Raw genomic sequence first — 22972 nt, 5'->3', positions numbered from 1 at the left:
AGTGTGTGGAGGGCCAAGAATGACTCTCAGGGTTCCAGTTTGCCTAGTGGGTAGATGGTCATGAAAGATGGGTAGATGGCTGATGAAAGAAACAAGGGAGGTTTGGAGCTGGCAGTGGGGTGGGGATGGGAGCAGACCTGGAAGGGATGATGGCAAAAGGAGCTTTGACTGTGAATTGCTCTGTGCTTTCTGAGGGGACATGTTAAGCAGGCAGTTGAAGATATGGGTTTGGAATTGATATAGACAGACAGGTAAAGACAAAGGTTTGGGAGTCAAAGAAATAATGAGACCATATATACCTGTGGCTCTCAAACTTTTTTGATGAGGATCTACAATAAGAAATGTATTTTAGGGGCTTCCCTGGTGGTGCAGTGGTTGAGAGTCCGCCTGCCGATGCAGGGGACGCGGGTTCGTGCCCCGGTCCGGGAAGATCCCACATGCCGCGGAACGGCTGGGCCCGTGAGCCATGGTCACTGGGCCTGCGTGTCCGGAGCCTGTGCTCCGCAACGGGAGAGGCCACAACAGTGAGAGGCCCACGTACCGCAAAAAAAAAAAAAAAGAAAAAAATGTATTTTACATCGCACACACACACACACACCAGAAACAAATTACCCTGAACAATTCTCACCTCTGCCATGCCTGACGTCCAGTGATTCTCTGTTCTTTTTCCCTGTGCTGGTCAAAACTTCTATGTTGATTTAATGGCCTTACAATGGGTTACTACCCATGGTTTGAATACTCTAATTTAGAGAACACATGATGAGAAGAAAAGAGGGTCTAAAAAATCCTTCAATGCTTTGAAATACTTCAAGCTTTTAAAGCTCATCTGTATTCTTCTCTGCAAAGGCTTCTGGAGTCTCACCATTTAAAACTAATCATTCTTTCCTCCGTGTTCCTCTAATGTGATGCTTATACTAGTTTAGAACTTATTTTCCTTTGCCTTATGGTTGATTTTTTGCATGTCTCACACTAAGTTTTCTAAGGACAAAGACCATGCCTTACTCTCTGTGCTCCCCCCAGCACCGAGGTGCAAACCTGGTAAGAGTTAATGCCACTCACCAAATATTTCTGGCTATTAGAGTCTTCTGGGTCTATAACAGGTTTTCACTTCTTGATCCCCTATGGTTGGTTGGGGACATGTGGCCAATTAGCACCAATGAGTTGTAAGTAAAGTGATGTGTGACACATCTGGGACAAAATTTAATCACCAACGCAAGACCCTTTAGGTCATCTTTCTTCTTGGCTGTTGTGACTGTTCATGCTCTAGAGAATAGTCCCTCCCTCAGCTGGGATAATGTCAACTTATAACAGAGCCCCAGCTGATCTATGATGGCCATGGTGAGTGAACAAGAAACAAACTTTTGTTATTGAAAGTCACTGAGATCTGGAGGTTGCCACAAAGCAAAGCCTACCCCATCCTGATTGATACACTTGTAAATGGTAATACTGTGAGTCTAGAATTTTTACAAAATCCATCAGAAGCAGCCATCAATGTCTATCACTTGTAAATTAATCAAGTAAAATCACCAGACTTAAACGGAGCTGTCAAGAGAGGCACTGTGATATACAATGAAGAGTGTAGGATATAGAGCCCATTAGGGTTTGCAGACAGGCTCTACATGACCTTGGTCACTGATTCTCTCAGAACTAGCATCCTCCGATCTTGAATGGAGCTTATGATACTTACCTTGTGGTACTGTTGCAAGAATTAGAAATAGTAAATGAGTGGTACCTGGTACATGGTGGTACTCAACAAATTGTTATCACAATTGTTTTAGGTGTTTTCCACATTGGACCATGAGATGTGAGAAACTATACATATTTCAATTTAAACCAAGGTATTCACTGCTAACTCCTATTCATCAGCAGCAAGTTGTCCTCACCAATCTTCTTTCACTCATCTTTCAAAAAAGAAATAAATTTGGGCCCCTATTGATTTAAAAAATCTATGAAACTATTATATGTGAAGAGATGACAGTTTATGTATAAACATCACTTCTCATTTAGAGAGAGGAACATTTTAATAAATTATTCAACTTTATGCTTGCTCGGCACCAGTGACTCATAGTAAATAAATAGATGCATTGAAAAAAGGGAAAGAGGGACTTCCCTGGCAGTCCAGTGGTTAAGACTCCACACTTCCATTGCAGGGGGCACAGGTTCGATCCCTGGTCAGGGAACTAAGATCCCACATGCCTCATGGCATGGTCAAAAAAAAAAAAAAAAAAAAAGGGGCAGGGGGTGAAAGAGAAAAAAAATAAGACTGGATTTGTTTTTCAGTTTTTGTGGATAGAAAATCGGAATCATCAGATTTTGAGGCTCCCAGTTATATTTATAAAATTTGAAAAAATAATTCTAGGTTTGATGATATGTGAGTATAATGTTGTCTTATGCCTTCTTGGTTTGGTTTCCAATAGTTGTTCAAGTGTAGTGAACCATTCATCCCAATACGCTTCCATAAAGGTTTCTAACGATCTGAATGTCACAATCCCATGAGAGTTTACAGTTCCTATCATGGCATTTTCACGACTTGATTACACTCCTGGCTGTGAGGAGACGTGACTTCAGTCTCTCAACATAAACAGAATGACTCATCCTTCTGAGGCAGTAAATAGCAACTTGGGTAGATCAACACCATCTTTATACTTCTTCCTACACCTGTAACTTAGAAACACATCCCTTCTGGAGTATTTTATACATATTGTGATATGTGCTGAAAGAAACATTGTGCTCCAAAGATAAGTTCTTATTTCTAGGGCTTTAGAAAGAGAGAGGAAAATCTCAACATCCATATTTCCCAGTCTAACTAAGGATCAACTTCTTTTTTTCTCATTGAGGTAAAATTGGTGTATAACATTTTGTTAGTTTCAGGTGTACAGCATAATAATTCGATCTCTGTATATACTACAGAGTGATCAACACATAAGTCTAGTTGCCATTCATCACTATTCAAGTGACACCCTTCACCAATTTTACCCACCCACCTTCCCCCCTCTGATAACTACCAACCTGTTTTCTGTATCTGGGTGTTTGTTTTGTTTTGTTTTTTAGATTCCACATGCAAGTGAAATCACACAGTATTTATCTTTCACTGCCTGACTTATTTCACTTAGCATAATACCCTCAAGGTCCATCCATGTTGTCACAAGATTTCCTTCTTTTTGTGGCTGAGTAGTACTCCATGCATGTATATGTGTGTGTGTGTGTGTGTGTGTGTATATATATATATATATATATATATATATATCTCACATACTCTTTATTCATTCATCCATCAGTGGACACTTAGGTTGCTTCCATATCTTAGCTACAGTAATTAATGCTACAATGAGCCTAGGAGTGCATATATTTTTTCAAATTAGTTGGGGGGGTGGTTTCCCTTTGGATATATTCCCAGAAGTGGAATAGCTGGATCATATGGTTGTTCTATTTTTAATTTTCTGAGGAATCGCCATACTATTTTCCATAGTGGCTGCACAAGGATCAACTTCTGCAATAGCACAGAAATGTAGGAGAGGGGGAATCAAATACAAACACAGGAACGCACACATTTAGTGTTTTCTGTTCCCCAATCAACCTTCCTCCCTGCTTTCTCTCTCTACCTGCTACCCCAAGTCTCTACATTTGTTCTCACCTGTTCAACTGAAAAAAAAAATCAGATTGAATCAGGAATGCTTATGAACTGCTACATGCCAGACATTTCAATTAGTCTTAAGGATCTACAAAGCTGACAGTTTTCTCTCTCCTCAAGGACCTTATGATTTAGTGGTGAAGAAAGAGAAGAAAATTAGTATATATACTCCAGTATGATGAACTATGAAGCCTTATTCATTAAAAATAATGTTTTCGAAAACATATGTTGTTCTACTCATACACTCAGAAAAAATATGGGGATCAAACTGGCAGGCTGAGCACACCTGTCTGCTTTTCCTTCCCCACTAAATTCCACCGAAATACCAAACAAGAAGAGTTACAATCAAAGATCAGATACTGTGAAGATATTATCCTGGAAAACAGAGGAAAGATAGAATTGGATGGAAAGACCAGTAAAAGCAGGGGGGGAAAAGCCAGCAGAAGGACACCGCAAAGGTAACAGCTGTTTTGTGCACTAACTTTCTAGGGAACTTCAAGCTCAGGGTTAACGGTACAGTGTAGGGAGGGGCCTTGTCAATAATTATCTGGTAAATAAAAGATTGTATTACGAACTGAGGGGCTTATCATGATCCACGCATGTGCATCATATGCTGAAGTTCTGGCACGAATGACGTCTGCTCCTATGTTAAAGCCTCAGCAACTGCTTCAACCAGTGACGCTGGGCGGTCTCCTATCAGCAGGGCTGACTCTGGACAGAGAAGCAGGGCAGAACTTGATAACTCTACCTGTATAACAACAAGAATTAGAGTGGGAAGAGGTGACAAGAAAGAGAAACCACAAAATGCTTCTGATATAAGAGGTTCCCAGACCTTGGACGCTGGGCAGAGGCATCTCCCACACGAAGATAATCTACCTGCATGTCTGCAACATTCTACTCCACACACCCTAGAAGCTGGCTCTTTAGTCAGACCCTTCATTCACTGGGATGATTATTGCAGCCATAAAACAGAAAAGCAGCCTTGTGAAAGAAATACACAGACTTCTGGATTACTGAAAATAGAATCACCATTACTTAAAATTGGGCTGAATATTCAAACGGGCTGTTGAGCGGCTCCCCGCGGGCCTACAAGGCCTGTACTCGACCGAAAACCGAAGACCGAAGAAAGAGCCCGGGGTCAGCGACAGAGACATCAATGATTTAACCGACGGGGGAGCTTACTTGTCTGAAGCAAGGTCCTGGAGCGACACCCCACTGTGTGCGGCCAACGGCGGGCAGGACATTATGGCAGGCTTCGCTCCCGGGGGGAGGGAAGATTGCCAGTTATAGGGGGATTGACAGCAGGTGCGCTCACTGGTTACCAGGGAAACCGGCAGAGGGCACGCCCCTCACTGCCCTCTTGATGAGAACAATCATCAGCTGGGGCCTGAGGCGAGTATGTAAAAAGGAGGTCAGTCAGGTGAGTAGCGTGTAGGTGAAGCTGGCACTGGTCAGGTAGGGGATGTACAGAGACCAAGAGAACAGCCACCTTGGGTGGCCTGACCATACATGCGCACAGATGAATATTATTTTAAAGAGCTGCAACATTGGGCCGAGGAGCTCTTTCGAAACAGTGCAAAGATATAAAGATATTTCCAGAAGCTACTACATCTGTCTAGAGAGTTTTGTAATGGAGGAAACAAAGGCAATAGATGGAAGGGCGTTCAAAAGTCAGAGAGGACTAATTTTCAGAGCTGAAGAAATATTATGAAGTCATGCGTTTTTATGTAATTTATTTGTTTCTATTCATTACAGTTTTTGAAACTTTGGGTCCCAGGTTGCCCCATGTTGGGCTAGTGCAGTGGTTCTCAACTAGAGACAGTTTTGATCCCCAGGAGACATTCACCAATGCCTGGAGACATTTTTGATTGCCATGACTGAGTATCTAGTGGATAGAGGTCAGGGCTGCTATTAAACCGTGTACAACGGGGCACAGGTAAGCCCCTGCTGTAAAGGATTATTTGGTTCAAAATGTCAATATGTAGTGTGGAGGATGAGAAACCCCAGGCTAGTAAGGGCCCCTTCAGGTTTGCTCCTACACCTCTTAGGCATAACTCCTGCAGTTTTTGTTAGTTTCCTTGTTTTGGGGGTCACTATTATATCTCCTAGATCTTCTGCCCGAGACCTAGAATCAACCATTTTTTTACAAAGATGGTTGGGTTTTTTTGTTTTGTTTTGTTTTGTTTGTTTGTTTTGGTGAGAGACCACAATCTGAGTGCTATGGATGTTCTTTGCTGTTAGGTTGTCATTGCTTCTAAAAGCCTTTTCAGTGCTAGATTATATGCAATTTTCATAAATAGCAAAATAAATCATGAATTCATAAGTGCTTTTTCAAGCTAAAATTTAAGACTATGCAGATCTTATTTAACTTTGATTTTTATGTGTATCTTATGCTGAAATTTTTGTCCATACTGACATTAACCTGTTTGGCTTATCCTACCATACACATATAAAAATCTGAAAATAATACTTTATATTCTTACTAACAATAAGACCACTTAATACATATTAGGATTTATCCCTAGGTTTTGCTTTTGTTTTGTTTTTCATTAAAATCTTTTCCACTAAGTGAAAATACTGCATTTTAAATTTACTTAAAATAATTGTTTTTGGGGCTTCCCTGGTGGTGCAGTGGTTGAGAGTCCGCCTGCCGATGCAGGGGACACGGGTTCATGCCCCGGTCCAGGAAGATCCCACATGCCGCGGAGCGGCTGGGCCCGTAAGCCATGGCCGCTGAGCCTGTGCGTCCGGAGCCTGTGCTCCGCAACAGGAGAGGCCACAACAGTGAGAGGCCCGTGTACTGCAAAAAAAAAAAAATTACTTTCATTATGGTTTGTTATCAACCTGATCAGGAGTTAAGTTTATTTGTTTCCTATTTCTTTTTTTTAATTTGTAGCCAGAAAATATGCCCAGATGTGTTTGTTTGTTTGTTTGTTGGCATTTTCCTGCTTGGTGTTCTCTGAGCTTCCTGGATCTCTGATTTGGTATCTGACATTTGGAGAAATCCTCAGTCCTTATTGTTTCAAATATTCCTTCTGTTCTTTTCTCTCTTCTCCTTCTGGTATTCCCATTACACATACCACACCTTTTGTAGTTGTCCCACAGTCCTTGGATAGTCTCTTCTGTTTTTTTTTTTTTTTTTTCCAGTCTTTTGTTCCCTTTACTTTTTTATTTTGAGGATTCTATTGATAGATTCTCTAGCTCAGAGTCTTTCTTCAGCTGTGTCTAGTCTACACAAGCCATCAAAGTCATTCTTCATTTCTACTGCAGTGTTTCTTATCTCTAGCATTACTTTTTGGTTATTTCTTAGGATTTCTACCTGCTTATATTGTCAACTGCTCTTGCACGCTGTCTGCTTTATCCATCAGAGCCCTTAGCATACTAATCATAGTTGTTTTAAATTCCTGGTCTGATAATTCCAACATCCCTACAATGTCTGGTTCTAATCTTTCAAATGCTGTTTTTTGCCCTTTGGTAGGCCTTGTTTTTGCTTGGTTGTTTGTTTCTTTGTTGACAGCTGGACATGATGTACCAGGTAAGAGGAATAGCAGTAAACAGGCCCTTAGTAATGTGGTGGAGAGGTGGTAGGGAGGAGAAGTGTTCTGGAGCACTATGGAATGAGAATGTTTGTGTCTCAGGTTTTTAGTGAGCTTGTGCCCTCTGGACTGTGAACTTCACAAGTGTTCTCAGTTTTGTTTTGTTTTGTTTCTCACCCCTTAAGTGGGACAGGATGGCTAGACGGGATGAATTTGGGTATTTATCTTCCTCCGTATCAAAGGCTAGAGCCAGCTAGGGTTGGGTATTTCCATTCTTCCATATTGGTTAGGCTCCTCTTAACTAGTTTCTCCTGAGGGCAGGCCTCATTAAGAAGAACAGAGTGCTCAGGGATATTTCAAAATGGTTCCTTTTCCCCTCCCGCTGCCAGAAGCATGAGGGGATTTCCCCCCAGTATTTACTGTGGGAACTTGGTTGAGCTCCTAGCAGTAAATCTCACAATATTGTGCAGGGGTCCACCTCTGATGGGGCCCCTCTGGAGTTTTTAACTCTCAGAGCTGTCCATAGGGAGTCTCCAGCAATTTTCAATTCAATTTTCAATTCAGTTTTCAGTGCAGTGTCTTCGTGCACTGGCACCAGTCCCTACCATGGTTCCTGGTCTAGAGGGGCTCCAGGAAGCCATGACTCCCTGTATTCACCTGTCAGTCTTTCTAATCTTGGAGGCAGTGGTTTGCCTTGTGTCCTCCCTACCCTCATGGATCCAAGAAAATTGTTGATTTTTCAGTCTACTTAGCTCCTTACTTGTTAGGATGGCGTGGCAACTTCCAAGTTCCTTACATCAGAACCAGAAACCTTAAGTCCTTCATTTAAAAAAGAAAATATTTAGGGATTGCCCTGTCTTTCAGTTTTAATTTAATTTTGTTTTAATTATATAAAGCGTGTATACAGTTCCAATGTCAAAACTATTTTTAAAAGGCACATTCGGACAAGTCTGTTTTCCAATCTTGTCCCTCCTACACTTTTACCTCCCTCTTCCTAAAGGTAATCATTTTTTAAAAAATTAATTTTGTTTGATACTTTCATTGTTTCTTTCTGAAAATATACAGGCATTGATGCATATATATTTTTTATCCCATTCTTTTATAAAAGTGACTTTATTTAATAGACTTTATTTTTTAGAACAATTTTAGGTTCACAGCAAGATTGAACGAAGTGCAGAGATTTCCCATATATCCCATGCCACACTCACATGCATAGCCTCCTCCATTATCAAACCCCACAACTGATGAACCTATAGTGATAGATTATTATCACCTAGAGCCCATAGTTTATATTAGGATTCAGTCTTGATGTTGTACATTCTATGGGTTTGGACAAATTTATACTGGCATGTATCTACCATTGTTTTATCAACTACTCCTTTTTTTATACTCTAAACTCTGTTGTTTACTTTGACTTTTTATCTTATCAATATATCCTGGATATTATTCTATAGTAATACAAAAATATTACTCATTCCTTTACAACTGTATAACACTGTATTATGTGGATGTACCTTAGTTTTTTCAGACCCATTATTCATAGCCATTTGGGTGTTTCCAGTATTATGTAACTATAAACAGTGCTGCTGTAATGAGTGGATGTATGCATTTATACTTTTGGGTTTTTGCCAGTGTATCTTTGGAACGAATTTCCAGAAGTGTGATTTCTGGGTCAGAAGAAAAATACAAACGTAATTTTGCTAGATTTTGTGTTCCCACGAGTAACATATGAGAGTGAGTGCCTTTTCCTAAGGCACTTACCAACAGAATGTGTTGTCAGACTTTGAGATTTACCAATCTGATAGGTGAGAAATTGTATTTTAGTGTTTTTCCTATTACAGGTAAGGTTGAATATTTCTTCATTATTTAAGGGCTATTTTCATTTCTTTTTCTATCATTTATATGTTTACATATTTTGCTCATTTTTATATTAGGTTAAATTACTTTTTATTTGGAAATGAGTAACAATATGAGCATGGCATATAAAAACTTGTGGGATTTAGGCCAAAGTGACACACAGGAGAAAATGTGTAGCCCTTATTACATGGATTAGAAAACAATTAAAAAGGTAAATAAATTAACTAAGCATTCTATGGAAGATACTACAAAAAGAATGACAAAAACAACCATTAAAAGTAGACTAAATAACTTACTAAAGACAAAGAGCAGAAATTGATGAAATATGAACCTAATATGATAAATGATAAAAAAGTAAAGAACTGATTTACTGAAGACAAAAGAATGACAAAGAACTCTTTAAAAGTATACTAAAGATCTTATTAATGATAAAAGCAGAAAATCATGAAATATAAAACTTACAAAACAAAGTCTTTTTTGTTTATTTTTTTTTTTTACGGTACGTGGGCCTACTCACTGTTGTGGCCTCTCTCGTTGCAGAGCATATGCTCCAGACGCGCAGGCTCAGTGGCTATGGCTCACGGACCTAGCCGCTCTGCGGCATGTGGGATCTTCCCAAACCAGGGCACGAACCCGTGTCCCCTGCATCGGCAGGCGGACTCTCAACCACTGCGCCACCAGGGAAGCCCGCACAAAGTCCTTTTTAGAAAGGCTTGAATAATAAAACCAAATGTGCTGACTCTTGGAAAAGATCAGTACATGAACAAGTATCTTTGAAAAAAACTAGTAAAATAGCTTTCTTGTCTCATCAAGGAAAAAGTGTAAAGACACAAATAGCAATATTAAAGAAACGGAAAGGTGACATACCTACAGAATCAGAGGAGATTTTAAAATTATGAGTGAAATATATATATATATATTTTTTTTTTCTATGTGCATTTTCTGGGAAACTGTACCCTGCAAAAACTGATTCAAGAAAAGGAGATAACCCTATATTAATTCCTAGGAAACTTTGAAAAAGTAATTAAAGTTGACCCATTTAAAAAGATTGTGCCAAGGATGGTCTGCTTCTGCCTAGAATGTAGAAAGCTGGCAAGAGCTTTGTTCTCACTCTCCCAACAAGAAAATGTCTGATAACTTACAAAACCATAATTTTTCTTGAATCCATTAAAGAGCTGAAGTTAGAGGGAAAACAGCCTGGAGGCCAAGGAAAGACAGGAGCCTCCAAGGGAAGCTGGGACATGAGCCCTGGCTCACTTGTGGTAGGACACAAGAAGAAGAGACAGGAAGAAGAGACACAGAGTGTCACACAAGCTGGTAGGAAGAATCCAGTTAACATTTTTAGTGAATTGTTAAATGTCAAATGTGGGCTAACTTGAGACAACAGAACCACTGGGAGCTGCGGGCACAAGGGGAATTTGCACCTACTTTTCTAGGTTCTTTTCCGTGGACCTTCACCAAGCTGCTACATGAATGTCAAAACCCCACCTGACTTTGTTAAGCAGCAGCTTGCTGGAGAAGAGGGCAGCAGAACCTCTTCCCCCAGGACAGAGCTGAAACCCATGTAGCTGGGGTCAGCGAAAAGGAAAAAAACCCTCTACCTCAAGAGGAGGGTCAGGGAACCATCCTGAGGCCAGATCTTTAGAGGAGACTAATGTTGGAGAAATCGTGGGACCACTGAGAAAGCCCTCACCCCCAAGACCCAGGACCACACAGCCTGCCTAAGACTGAGGTGGACAGGATAACAGAGAAAGCCCCTGACCCCACCACCCAGCTAGCAAGCACCAGTCTCAAGCAACAGCAGTCTACTGCTGAGGGAATAGGTGAGTGTGAAGACCCCTTGTGGGCACACAGTGAAGCTCTACAGTTGAGAGCAGAGGAGGAACACTGAAAAAAAACCCTCCAGCAACCGAACCCTCACCCCAAGCACCAGTTAACACACGAGGAATTGGAAAACAGTAGTGCACTGAAGGTAACCATAGTGACAATGAAACCCAAATTCTGTTCAAATCTTGACTAGATTCACTCGACCTAGTCCACTGATAGTTGAGCACAGAAGGAGGTGTTCCCATTTCCAGGCATGGCATAAATACTACTTATCTTAGACTCTACTATCATATGCATACCATCTGGCATTCAATTAAAAAAAAACTAAGATATAAAAAAGTGAGGAAAAAAATGTCTTGGATCCTGTGGTTTTATGAGTGAGTTCTACCAAATCTTTGAGGAACATATAATTATGCTATCATTTAAGTTATCCAAGAGTATTAAAAACCAGGGAGGTAGGAAATAGAAGATCAATATGAAAGAAAATTTCCTGAGGTGGGATACAGAACCCACTTCATATTTACAAGTCACTGGCCATCATACCAACTGGTGTAACCTAGGCAATCAAAGCTGCCCTGGCTTGAGGCTTCTGCTCTGATCCAAAGTGGCCACAGAAGTATGGCCTCCTTTCAGTTTTCTAAGGATCCATAAAGAAATTAAATCTCTTCTGGCTTGTTTCTGGATTAAATTGGAAGCTGAGCTCTGTCTAGAGCAGAATTTGTCTTGTTTGGTCCACAGACATGACCCAATTTCCTCACCAAAACTTTACTTACAGAAACAGGGGGCAGCTCATAAGCCGTATTTGCCAATTTGATTTTTTTTTTTTTTTTTGCAGTACGCGGGCCTCTCACTGTTGTGGCCCCTCCCGCTGCGGAGCACAGGCTCCGGACGCGCAGGCTCAGCGGCCATGGCTCACGGGCCCAGCCACTCCACGGCACGCGGGATCTTCCCAGACCGGGGCACGAACCCGTGTCCCCTGCATCAACAGGCAGACTCCCAACCACTGCGCCACCAGGGAAGCCCTCCAATTTGATTTTTTAAACATTGTTTGAAATTTTGATTTGTCTTGAGTACTAAGTTTTTGGGTGCCCCCAGAAGTCTGTACTGTAGTTGAGTGCCTCACGGGCCCCACCCTGTTCTGGCCTTGCTCAGAGCCCTCTGTCCTAGAGGCTCACTAGGTTCATTGCGGGGGGAGCGTGAGTCCTGCGTGCTGGTCTCATATCTCTTTACCTCACTACACCACACTTTTTCTCTGAAGCTGTTTGTCCTCTGCTAACCTAAAAATGCCTTCATTTAAATCTTCCTGCGTGGGCGAGGGGAGAAAAGAGAGGTGGGGGAAAGGGTCAGAAGCAAAGAAAACAAGGAGCTGGAGGAGGAAGTGGCCAGTGCCCAGTGAACCCACACGTGTGAAAGGCTAATCCAGAAATCACTCAGTAATCACCACCATGAAATCAGGCCAGGTGACATCGCTCACTGCGCAGATGCTCACCTTCCCCACCTCCCACAGAGCCTCACTTCCTAAACCCAAGTGACCTTCTGAAATCTGGCCACTCTGTCCCAGCTCCTGGCCCCATGCCCCTCCTACGCAACACCCTTTACACACCATTAGCTTCTTTCCAAAGTCCCCATCTACTTCTCATCCAGGGCAACGTGCTTTTCCGGCTTTCAAGAGAAGGGTGCTGGCTCGTGTGCTCAGTAAACAAAGACGGGAGTGCAGAGGCCTGTTAGAAGTTCCAAGACACATCTTACACTGGAGAGTTTGAAAAAAGGGTGAGGTTTTGGAGGCTCGGACGTAGAAGGCAGAACAGTGCTTGGAACTCAGCTGCACTCAATGTTCAGAACAGCACTGGTGGGTCAGTCATGCTCAAAGGAACAGAGTGTTGAAAGAGTGATTACGTTTTAAGATAGTTTGGCTGTCAACCAAATAACATGTTACTGCCTACTGCCAAGTCAGGCACTACTGTTGACTGGTGAATTTTAATGAATGATAATAATAAATAAACTGGTTTAGAAGGAAGACATCATTTCTTAGGTGAATCTCTTGTGGAGGGGATGGGAATTGGGATGGGGGGAACTTGGCTTCCACTGGGTCCCAGAACGTTTCTTTATAGAAGGTGGGCCTCTGTCCATACTCCTCCCAGAGTATCCATTTTCTCATCAATCCCATGCTGACCATCTTAACTTAGATGAGTCATCCATCTCTCCCTCTTGCAGTTTCTCCGCCTGAAATGGAGTCAGTATCATTGGCCTCTTCCCCTCACACTCAGGGCTGGCTAGGTGGCAAGGTGGGCGAGCACAGGAAAGGAGGCCTAGGAGTGAAGGCAGAGCCGGAAGACAGGGCCCAGCCTAAGGAAGGCCAGCCAGAGGCCCAAAGGTCTCCTGAAACTTTAAGGTCTCCTGACTCTTTAAGGTGATATTTTTGGTGTTTGGCTCTTTACTGGACTGTTTTAATTTTTCCCCGGTTCTGAGGATCTGACCTGCGTTTTTTCCCTCTATCATTACAACTGCTCTTCTGCTGGGGTTTCTGCCCCTTCAAGACCGATGAAGACCAGGAGGCTTCCTCTCAATGTTTGTGCTACTTTATTATCACACAAGCAAGCACACACCTTCTTTCATTTCTCACTTTTCAAAAATGTTTCCACTGCTAGTGATTGTGGGGAAAGAGGGCATACCACAGCACGAAGAAACAGGGAAACCACAAGTAATTAGGATTGTTTAAAACTACAAATCACTGGTTTTAGTTATCCTTGGTCATTTTTGAGGTATCAGAGGGGAATAATGCTCATAGAGCAGTGATGCATGTGGTTCAGAACTGAAGCAGAATCACAGTAAAAAAAAAATTTTAATAACTTACATATTTAAATATAATAATAAACACAATCATGCAAAAATAACTTCCACATAATCCTTCACTAGTGTGTCTCAAGAGCCATGAAGGAGACACACAGTTCTCAGAAATACTTCATATTTCTTTCTTTCTTTCTTTTTAAAGTTAATTAGTTAAGTTATTTATTTTTGGCTGCATTGGGTCTTTGTTGCTGCATGCGGGCTTTCTCTAGTTGCGTCGAGCGGGGGCTACTCTTCGTTGCGGTGCACAGTCTTCTCATTGTGGTGGCTTCTCTTGTTGCAGAGCTCGGGCTCTAGGTGCACAGGCTTCAGTAGTTGTGACACGCAGGCTCAGTACTTGTGGCTCACAGGCTTAGTTGCTCTGTGGCATGTGGGATCTTCCCAGACCAGGGATCGAGCCCATGTCCCCTGCAGTGGCAGGCAGATTCGTAACCGCTGCGCCACCAGGGAAGTCCTAATACTTCATATTTCTATACTGATTTTTGCCTCACCCCCCCTTTCTCATCTACTTTCTTCAAATACTACAGATTCTCCTATACTTCCTCCTTGGGGCCCCATCTCATCCCAGATAAACTCCTTAAATACTCTGAGCCCAGGGACTTACTCTTTATTTTATATAAATTTTATATAAAATAACTAAGATCTTCCACCCTTCTGCCACTTCCTGGATCTTGCTCTTTCCTATTCAATTTCTCACCAAAACAAAGAAGCAAAAAACCAACCACCACAACAAAATACACTGCTCTGGAATGACACACACCTCCTTAAAGGGTGTTGGAGAGGAAAAACCTATCTGACAAAATATAAGGCTCTAGTTACCCTTTACTGGAACTGGAGGAGAGAAAATGTAGGGATACTTCCTTACTAAGATATTCACGTGATCACGGGAACTAGGCCTGACCTGTCCTAATGCCCAGCCTGACTAATCCTCAAGTTTTGGTTTAAAACAAAGAAGCCCAACCCTATGTGTGCTTGGGGCAGTTCTCAATGAGAATTTTATCCCTCCTTACTCTAATACTTAATTGTAGCTCGGGGGCTCTACCATTTACCTTTTCTTGGGACCCAAGTCCTAGTGCAGACCTTTCAGTTGGAAATCCTGGGTCTTTCCCAGCTTTTTGGATTTACAGCAGTGATGACAGTAATAATAATGGGGAAGATGGTTATAGCTGACTTTGATAGGGCACTTTCTATGTGCTCGCTACTGGGTAAACACATAAAACCGATTGTCTCCTCTGGTTTCCAAGTCCTAAAGAACTGTTTTAGTTACCCATTGTTGCCTAACAAATTGCCCCAAAACTTAGCAGCTTAAAACAACACACACTTATCATCTCACAGTTTCTGTGGGTCTGGAATTTGGCCATGACTTAGCTGGGTCCTCGGTTTCAAGTTCTCTCAATCTAGGTGTTGCTTAGGGTCTGGTCATTTCAAGGCTCAGCTGGGCAAGGCTTTCATGTCATTGGCAGGATGCAGTTCCTCACTGGCTTGGGGACTTAGAGCCTCAGTTCTTTACTGACTGTCGGCCAGAAGCTGCCTTGTCATGTGGGCTTCTCCAATATGGTGGCTTCCTTCTCAAAGAGAGCAAGCCATGAGGGCAATAGAGAGTCTGCTAGCAAGACAGAGGTCACAATCTTTTGTAACCTAATCAGAGAAGTACCATCCCATCGGGCTTCCCAGGTGGCGCAGTGCTTGAGAATCTGCCTGCTAATGCAGGGGACACGGGTTCGAGCCCTGGTCTGGGAAGATCCCACATGCCACGGAGCAACTAGGCCCGTGAGCCACAACTACTGAGCCTGCGCGTCTGGAGCCTGTGCTCCGCAACAAGAGAGGCCACGATAGTGAGAGGCCCGCGCACCGCGATGAAGAGTGGCCCCCGCTTGCCACAACTAGAGAAAGCCCTCGCACAGAAACGAAGACCCAACACAGCCAAAAATAAAAATTAATTAATAAAAAAAAAAGTACCATCCCATCACCTTTGCCATATTCTATTGGTTAGAATCAGGTCATTATGTCCAGCCCACACTCAAGAGGACATGGATAGCGGGAGGGAGGGATCTCCAGGGGTCATTTTAGAAATCTGTCAACCTCAAGACCATTTGGATCTAAGAACTCCTCTGTAAGTTTAGTAAACTTAGTAAATGGAAAAGAATAGTAATGCAGTAGTGGAGTATCAAAGAGGAACTGAAGATAACCTTTCTGTAAGTTTAACTGAAAGTGCTCAAAGAACTGCACATTGAGGGGTGTACAACATTCTTTATGCTAATAATAAATATATTGGACAAAAGATTAATCTCCAAAATATACAGACAGCTCAATAGCAAAAAGACAACCAATCCAATTAAAAAATGGGCAGAAGACCTAAACAGACATTTCACCAAGGAAGATACACAGATGGCCAAGAGGCACATGAAAAGATACTCAACATCACTAATTATTAGAGAAATGCAAATCAAAACTACAATGAGGTAACACCTCACACCAGTCAGAATGGCCATTATCAAAAAAACTAGAAACAATAAATCCTGGAAAGGGTGTGGTGAAAAGGGAACCCTGCTGCATTGCTGCTGGGAACGTAAATTGATACCACTATGGAAAACAATATGGAGGTTCCTTAAAAAACTACAAATAGAACTACCATATGACCCAGCAATCCCCATACTGGGCATATACCCTGAGAAGACCATAATTCAAAAAGAGTCATGTACCACAGTGTTCATTGCAGCACTATTTACAATAGCCAGGATACAGAACCAACTTAAATGTCCATCGACAGATGAATGGATAAAGAAGATGTGGCACATATATACAATGGAATATTACTCAGCCATAAAAATAAATGAAATTGAGTTATTTGTAGTGAGGTGGATGGACCTAGAGTCTGTCCTACAGAGTGAAGTAAGTCAGAAAGAGAAAAACAAATACCATATGCTAACACATATATGTGGAATCTAAAAAAAAAAAAAAATGGTACTGATGAACCTAGTGGTAGGGCAGGAATAAAGATGTAGACATAGAGGATGGACTTGAGGACACGGAGTGCGAGGGAGAAGCTGGGGCGAAGTCAGAGTAGCATTGACATATACACACTACCGAATGTAAAACAGTTAGCTAGTGGGAAGCAGCCGCATAGCACAGGAAGATCAGCTCGGTGCTTTGCGATGACCTAGAGGGGTGGGATAGGGAGGGTGGGAGGGAGGCTCAAGAGGGAAGGCATATGGGGACATATGTATGCATATGGCTGGTTCACTTTGTTGTACAACAGAAACTAACACAGTATTATGAAGCAATTATACTCCAATAAAGATTTATTTTAAAAAATTAAAAAAAATATACATCTATATAAATTGGCATGTTAGATACTGGAAGTAAACATACATTTGATTAAAATTTTGAATATGGCAAAAAAAGGAAACAGTTGGAGAAAAAGGGAGAAGGGGTTGCTTTAAGGCTACAAGGATAATATCAAGATTAGAAGATGAAAGTAGGTGAGGATAAGGATTGAAGCCAATAAAGATAGAGGTTACGAAGTGAAATGAGGAAGGACTGTATATTATTTTTCATCCCGTGACTTTCTCTCTTTCTCCTAGCCCATAACATGATAGTAGAGCTGAGGAGGTGGTGGGTATGAGACTAAAGGGTGTACATGGAACTTCTACTAGGGCACTGCACAAAGAACTGCTTTTTCCATTGGGATAGTAAATGGAAAAGAATAGTAATGCAGTAGTGGAGTATCAAAGAGGAACAGAAGATAACCTTTCTGGACAAAAGTGATCCAGAGTCCCTCTGGGAGGAGACTTTTAGCAGGGACATGTCAAAGCATCAAATAAAAAAGGAAGGAATCAGAGCATGAACCTGCTCTGGAGTAGGGTGTCTAAACCAAAGACAGACAAGATGGAAGAAACAAATTCCAAACAGAAAACAGAAGGCTGGTTCTGGAAAGATTTTTTTAAGGCAGTGCTACGTAGAGCAATGGTACAGAGGAGAGGACAGGGAACAATTTTTAGCAGCATCTACCAAAACAAATTTCATTTAATATGTATTTTGTGAGGGAAAAAGTTGTAGGACTTTTCAGAGCCTTCAATATTTGAGTGCACTCTGTGAAACCCTAAGATATGTTGGGGGGAGGGTAAGGACTGAACAGGCAGCACTTCTCATACGTATTTGCTTTTCCTGGAGGTGGAAACATGCTACACATGTTTAGGGAATGCTCTTTTATCAAATACCTGTGGCCTTTTTGAGAGCAGGGACGGTGAGATCTGGTTTAAATACTTCTACTGAGCCAAGTATGGTGGCCAGTGGTTTAGCAATAAGCAAAAAAATGTATCTAACATTTTTTTTTTAGATACAAAAAAATGTATCTAACACCTATGTATGAATAAGAAATGACCCTAGGAGTCCACATTATTTCAACATTCGGGCCTGACAATGGGAAAGATACAAAATCAGACTCAGAGCAGAAGTCACCAGATTATTACCATTTACAACCATCCTCAGAAAACCCCTCACATTCCTGAAGATCTGTCGATCACAATCCTCCTCCATAGCACTTTCTTCCCCCTCCTGCTGACACTCCCCTTTGAATCAGGGAGTTCACCCCTGGGCTTTTTTCTTGGAATCTTTCCAACATTCTAATGTGAGGGTAATAAAGGGAGAAACACTGAGAGAAGCAAGACAAAGATGGTAAGAGCCTTAACAATTATCTTTTTAGGACTGAAAAAGGAAGAAGCAATTAGGAAAGGACTCCCTGCCAAACCACAAAGAAGAGTTCAGCAAGGAATGCTAATTTCTCTAGCATTACTTTGGAATCTCCTGTGATGGGAATCAAGAGACCCTTTTAATCAAAGGATGGGAGACCTTCCCTCAAATAACTGGGGTCAGCCTTGGGTCCCATTCAGCTCAGAAGACCAAGAGAGCTCTGCCACTCCTTCCTGCAGTACACAATGCTGTGTTTTTAGGTTAATCATCCAAGGATATTATAGTTACTTTCAATGGTTAATGAATAGCTTCTAAGTGCCTGCTTCATTTAATTGTCCAAAGGCCGGTTGGTCCCAGAGCATATAAAGTTGACAGCTGGCTAATGAGAGCATCCTCTCTGAGCAGGGGAAGCAGGGGAGTGGCAGGGGCAGGGAGCTGGGTTCCAAAGGAGCAGGGATGCAGAACAGAACCTGTCTAGTTCTCTGTGCCTTTGCCCTTCTGACGGGCTTCCTGATGATCTGCCTGGGGGCCTTCTTCATTTCCTCGGGCTCCCTGTTCAACTGCCAGGGGAACCTGATCCTGGCCTATTTGCTTCTGCCTCTGGGGTTTGTGATCCTTCTGAGTGGAATTTTCTGGAGCACCTTCCACCAGGCCAGTGAAAGCAAAGGGGTGTTCAGCCGTGTGCTCAGACAGTACGGTGCTCAGGGGGCCCTGCCCCTGGCCACAGTGGACAGGTACGTGCTGAGAAGCCAGAGGACTGGGGAGCACTGAGGTGGGGCTGAGTTCCGGAAAAGATCAATGGCTTCTAATCCACTGGGGAGCAACTTACACGTCCCATGGGGCTATGTGTCTACAGCTGAAGCTTTATTGTCAGGGAGTTACTCTGGGATTAGACATGAGGAAGAATGGTGCTGCCTCTGGGGAAAACTGTGAAGTAGAGGGAATTTATGCCAGAGAATAACCACCCTTCTCCCATTACCACTGAAAAACCCACCAAAGCCAATTTAAGAGGCCAAACTCATTTTCTTTTGTTGTATCATGGGAGCTGTCCTTAGAGGCAGGTGATGGTTAGTTATTCCTCATAACCTGGCTACCAGGTTGTAAGGAAAGCAAGTCCCAGACCAAATTCTGTCACACAACAAATGAGCAAGCAAGCATAAAATCAGCTATATAATCTCTTCATGAACTCAGTGAAGTCCCAGCTTTCTGTACTCTTAGGTGTTCTCATCACACATTGCGTGAAAGATTTCCCTGAGACAAGGCACTCATATTCCAGAGGTAATAATTGGTTAACCTTACTACCTCATACCCATTAGGATGGCTATTATCAAAAAAGCAGAAAACAACAAGGTTAGCAAGGATGTGGAAAAACTGGAAAACTCGTGCACTGCTGGTGGGAATGCAAAATAGTGCAGCTGCTCTGTGGTATGGAGGATCCTCAAAACATTAAATATAGAATTACCACTTGATCTAGCAATTCCACTTCTGGGTATATAGACAAAATAATTGAAAGCAGGGACTTGAACAGATATTTGTACACCAGTGTTCGTAGCAGCATTCTTCACAATAGCCAAAAGGTGGAAACAACCCATATATCCATCAGTGGATGAATGGATAAACAAAATATGGTACGTACAAAAGATGGAATATTATTCATCCTTAAAAAGAAAGGAAATACTGATGCAGCTATAACATGAATGAACCTTGAAGACAATACGCTAAGTGAAATAGGCCAGAAATAAGCCCAAAAGACAAATATTATATGATTCCACTTCTATAAGGTACCTAGAGCAGTCAGGTTCATAGACAGAATGTACAGCTGTGGTTACCACGTGCTGGGGGAGGAGGGAATGGAGAGTTACTGCTTAATGAGTACAGAGTTTCAGTCTGGAATGATGAAAAAGTTCTGAAGATGGATAATGGTGATGGCTGCAAAACAACATGAATGTATTTAATACCATTGAACTGTACACTTAAAATTGCTAAAGTGGTAAATTTTATGTTATATGTACTTTACCACAATAAAAAAATTTCAGTTAGCTTTATGGTAAGTATCGGACAACTAAAAATCTCCTAATTTTTGGCTGAACACGGAATCATTTAGGGATAAAACCTCAGGTATCATCCTTAAGGTACAGTCTGCAAGACTCCATAAATTCTTTTGTTCTCTTCATCTAAGATATTGGGTCGGCCAAAAAGTTTGTTCAGGATTTTCTGTAACATCTTATGGAAAACCCCGAACGAACTTCTTAGCCAAACAATATTTTAGCTACTCCGTGTACCTTGAATATAAGTGATTTTTATCCATGACAGTTGATTTTTGACATGATTATGCTAATTAATAAGATACTAATTACAATGACCAAAATCCATTTCCAATGTTTATGATACTAACTGCAAGGTCTCTGGGTTTGATAAAAAATTAAAGATAACTGAAGTGATTGTAGAAGATGCTTCTAGAGTGATGGTTTTCTTTCTTTCTTTTTTTTTTTTTGGTATAAATGTTAGATGATTGCCTCCAGAGTGTGAATTCCTGATAAGAATAACTGATTGCCTTTAGGATGTAGCTTAATTTACTAACACATGCATAATATTGCACTGTCTGTGCTGAAATACTTTAAACTATGGTATCACGACACCTCCCTTTTACTGCCTCTTTCTGCCGCATCTAATAGATGCCCAGCCCACTCAGAATGGCTAGTAAGTCAGTAAATGGTTAAGTTACATTTCTCAGAAGCATTTGCATTCAAAATGGGTACCCAAAGGGGTCTGCAATGGTGGAATTCAGGACACTGGGAATGGGAAGCAGTGTGGGGAGGCTGGGGGATGGGAGAAGTGGATGGGACATGGGGGCAGGCAGCAGTCATCCTGGAGCCTCTCAAATCACTCCAGGGAACAGCTCAACTTTCTGTCTTCAATGCCTGTACACATGTGCCCCATGGCACAGCCTTGGCTATTCTGAGCGAAGGCTGAGATGTATGCTGTACAGTAGATAGCTCCTTCAGCTCTTTGGTTTTGGGCCTGGTAACATTGGAATGGAGCTGTGGCTACAAATGGCAGTCCCTGTTCTGTTGTGGTTACATACCACAAACAGTCCCTGTAGGCACTGAAAGGACTCACTCCATAAATACACAACTAAATCAAGCTCACCCTCTCCCTTCTTCACCTCCACGCCACCCCCAATCCCACTGACGATGGAGAAGCCAGAGGATTTAGCAATTAGCAACACTGGGCAAGATTCCCAATGAGTACATCAGCTCTGGCATGAATGGCTCCTTTAGCCATTGGCCTGTTGGCATGGAAAGGACCACTACTGAAATCTACATAAAGTTGTCAGTTGAAATAGTTTGAGAAATAAGTATGGCGGCGGGAGGAGGGGCAGACTAGCTGATTGAAAGAGTGAAAGGAAAGAGAGAAGCATCTGATATAGTTCAGGAATCTTCATGGAGCTGGTTTTCATTCACCATTTTGTTGGTTGTGAGGATCTGAGACAGTGAGTGCAATCGAGTAGAAGATGATGTGTGTGAATGGGGACAAAGATGTGAATGAACTAAATAACAGTCAAGGCCCCCATGTCTCCTACCCCTGATAAGGATCTCACATTGAAAGTCTCTGGTTCCAATGAGTAAGAGAGAGGGAATAGTTTGGAATAACCCAATGGGAAAAATATGAGTATAGAGGCACACGTCCAATGGCAGATAAAGAGGGTTTTGCTGGAAGAGCAGCACATTTTTAAAAAACTGGTGATGCCAGGGAAGAACATCTGTTTCAAAATCAATGTTTCTTAACAGTTTAACTTCACACAGTGTGATCTGAGAGAGGCAGACATATGCCTCTTTGGCATGAACCACTTAAATAACACATGTATGTTTGTGGCATTTTGTCCCCCAGGCCAGATTTTTATCCTCCCGCTTATGAAGAGAGTCTTGACGCTGAAAAGCAAGCCTGTCCTGCAGAGCAAGAGACCTCGGGTGTTCCTCCACCTCCGTATACAGAGATGGGCCTCGAATTTGAGGATGAAGGTGATGCCCACCCAGAGGCCCCACCATCCTATGATGAGTCTGTAGCAGACAGGGTGGAGGCAGCAACGCCACTGCAGGATGCTGAAAGGCAAAACCAAGAGTGCTGAAGCAGGGGAAGCTCTCCAGCCCTCATGAGGCACCCTCATGGGATGCAGCTGCTAATAATAAACCCAGGCAGGGATTGTGGGAGGAAAAGCCACATCAGTGATCCCACATGAGAGTTTGCAGAGGGGATGCTGCGTGTGACAACAATGCAATTCCGCACACGTGCTTGGCCTGCAAGGGCAGAGTGGAGCCCTGGAAGGGTGTGGTCGGCACCAGGCAAACGTTTCACAGGACCCCAACCCAGGTGAACTTTTGGACTGCAGAAGTGTTGTGAGAGCTCTGCTCCGCAGAGAGCTTTTCCGTTCTCTCTCCTCTCCCATCCCCTAGACCCCGCAAAGGGAGGAATAGATGCTGCTTGGACACCACGTGCCTTCATGTACTGCATTACCAATAATCACAAAGGGAAAGCATGCTGGCAATGAAGGGTCATTATCATTTAAATTGTGGGTTCTGCT

General features: G+C 42.3%; 1 protein-coding gene across 1 annotated transcript; it reads left to right on the top strand.

Moving 5' to 3' along the window:
- Positions 1–18772: 18772 nt before the first annotated feature.
- On the top strand, positions 18773–22519 carry TMEM252 (transmembrane protein 252; the record flags this gene model as incomplete). The annotated part of the gene is made up of 2 exons (XM_081237095.1): positions 18773–19124; positions 22282–22519. The coding sequence occupies exons 1-2, from the start codon at positions 18847–18849 to the stop codon at positions 22517–22519; spliced, it is 516 nt and encodes a 171-aa protein (XP_081093221.1). The 5' UTR covers positions 18773–18846.
- Positions 22520–22972: the final 453 nt, after the last annotated feature.

This window comes from Mesoplodon bidens, assembly GCF_964165515.1.
Source record: "Mesoplodon bidens genome assembly, chromosome: 6".
NCBI classification, from domain to species: domain Eukaryota; kingdom Metazoa; phylum Chordata; class Mammalia; order Artiodactyla; family Ziphiidae; genus Mesoplodon; species Mesoplodon bidens.
This window is presented reverse-complemented; position numbering and strand designations above follow the sequence as displayed.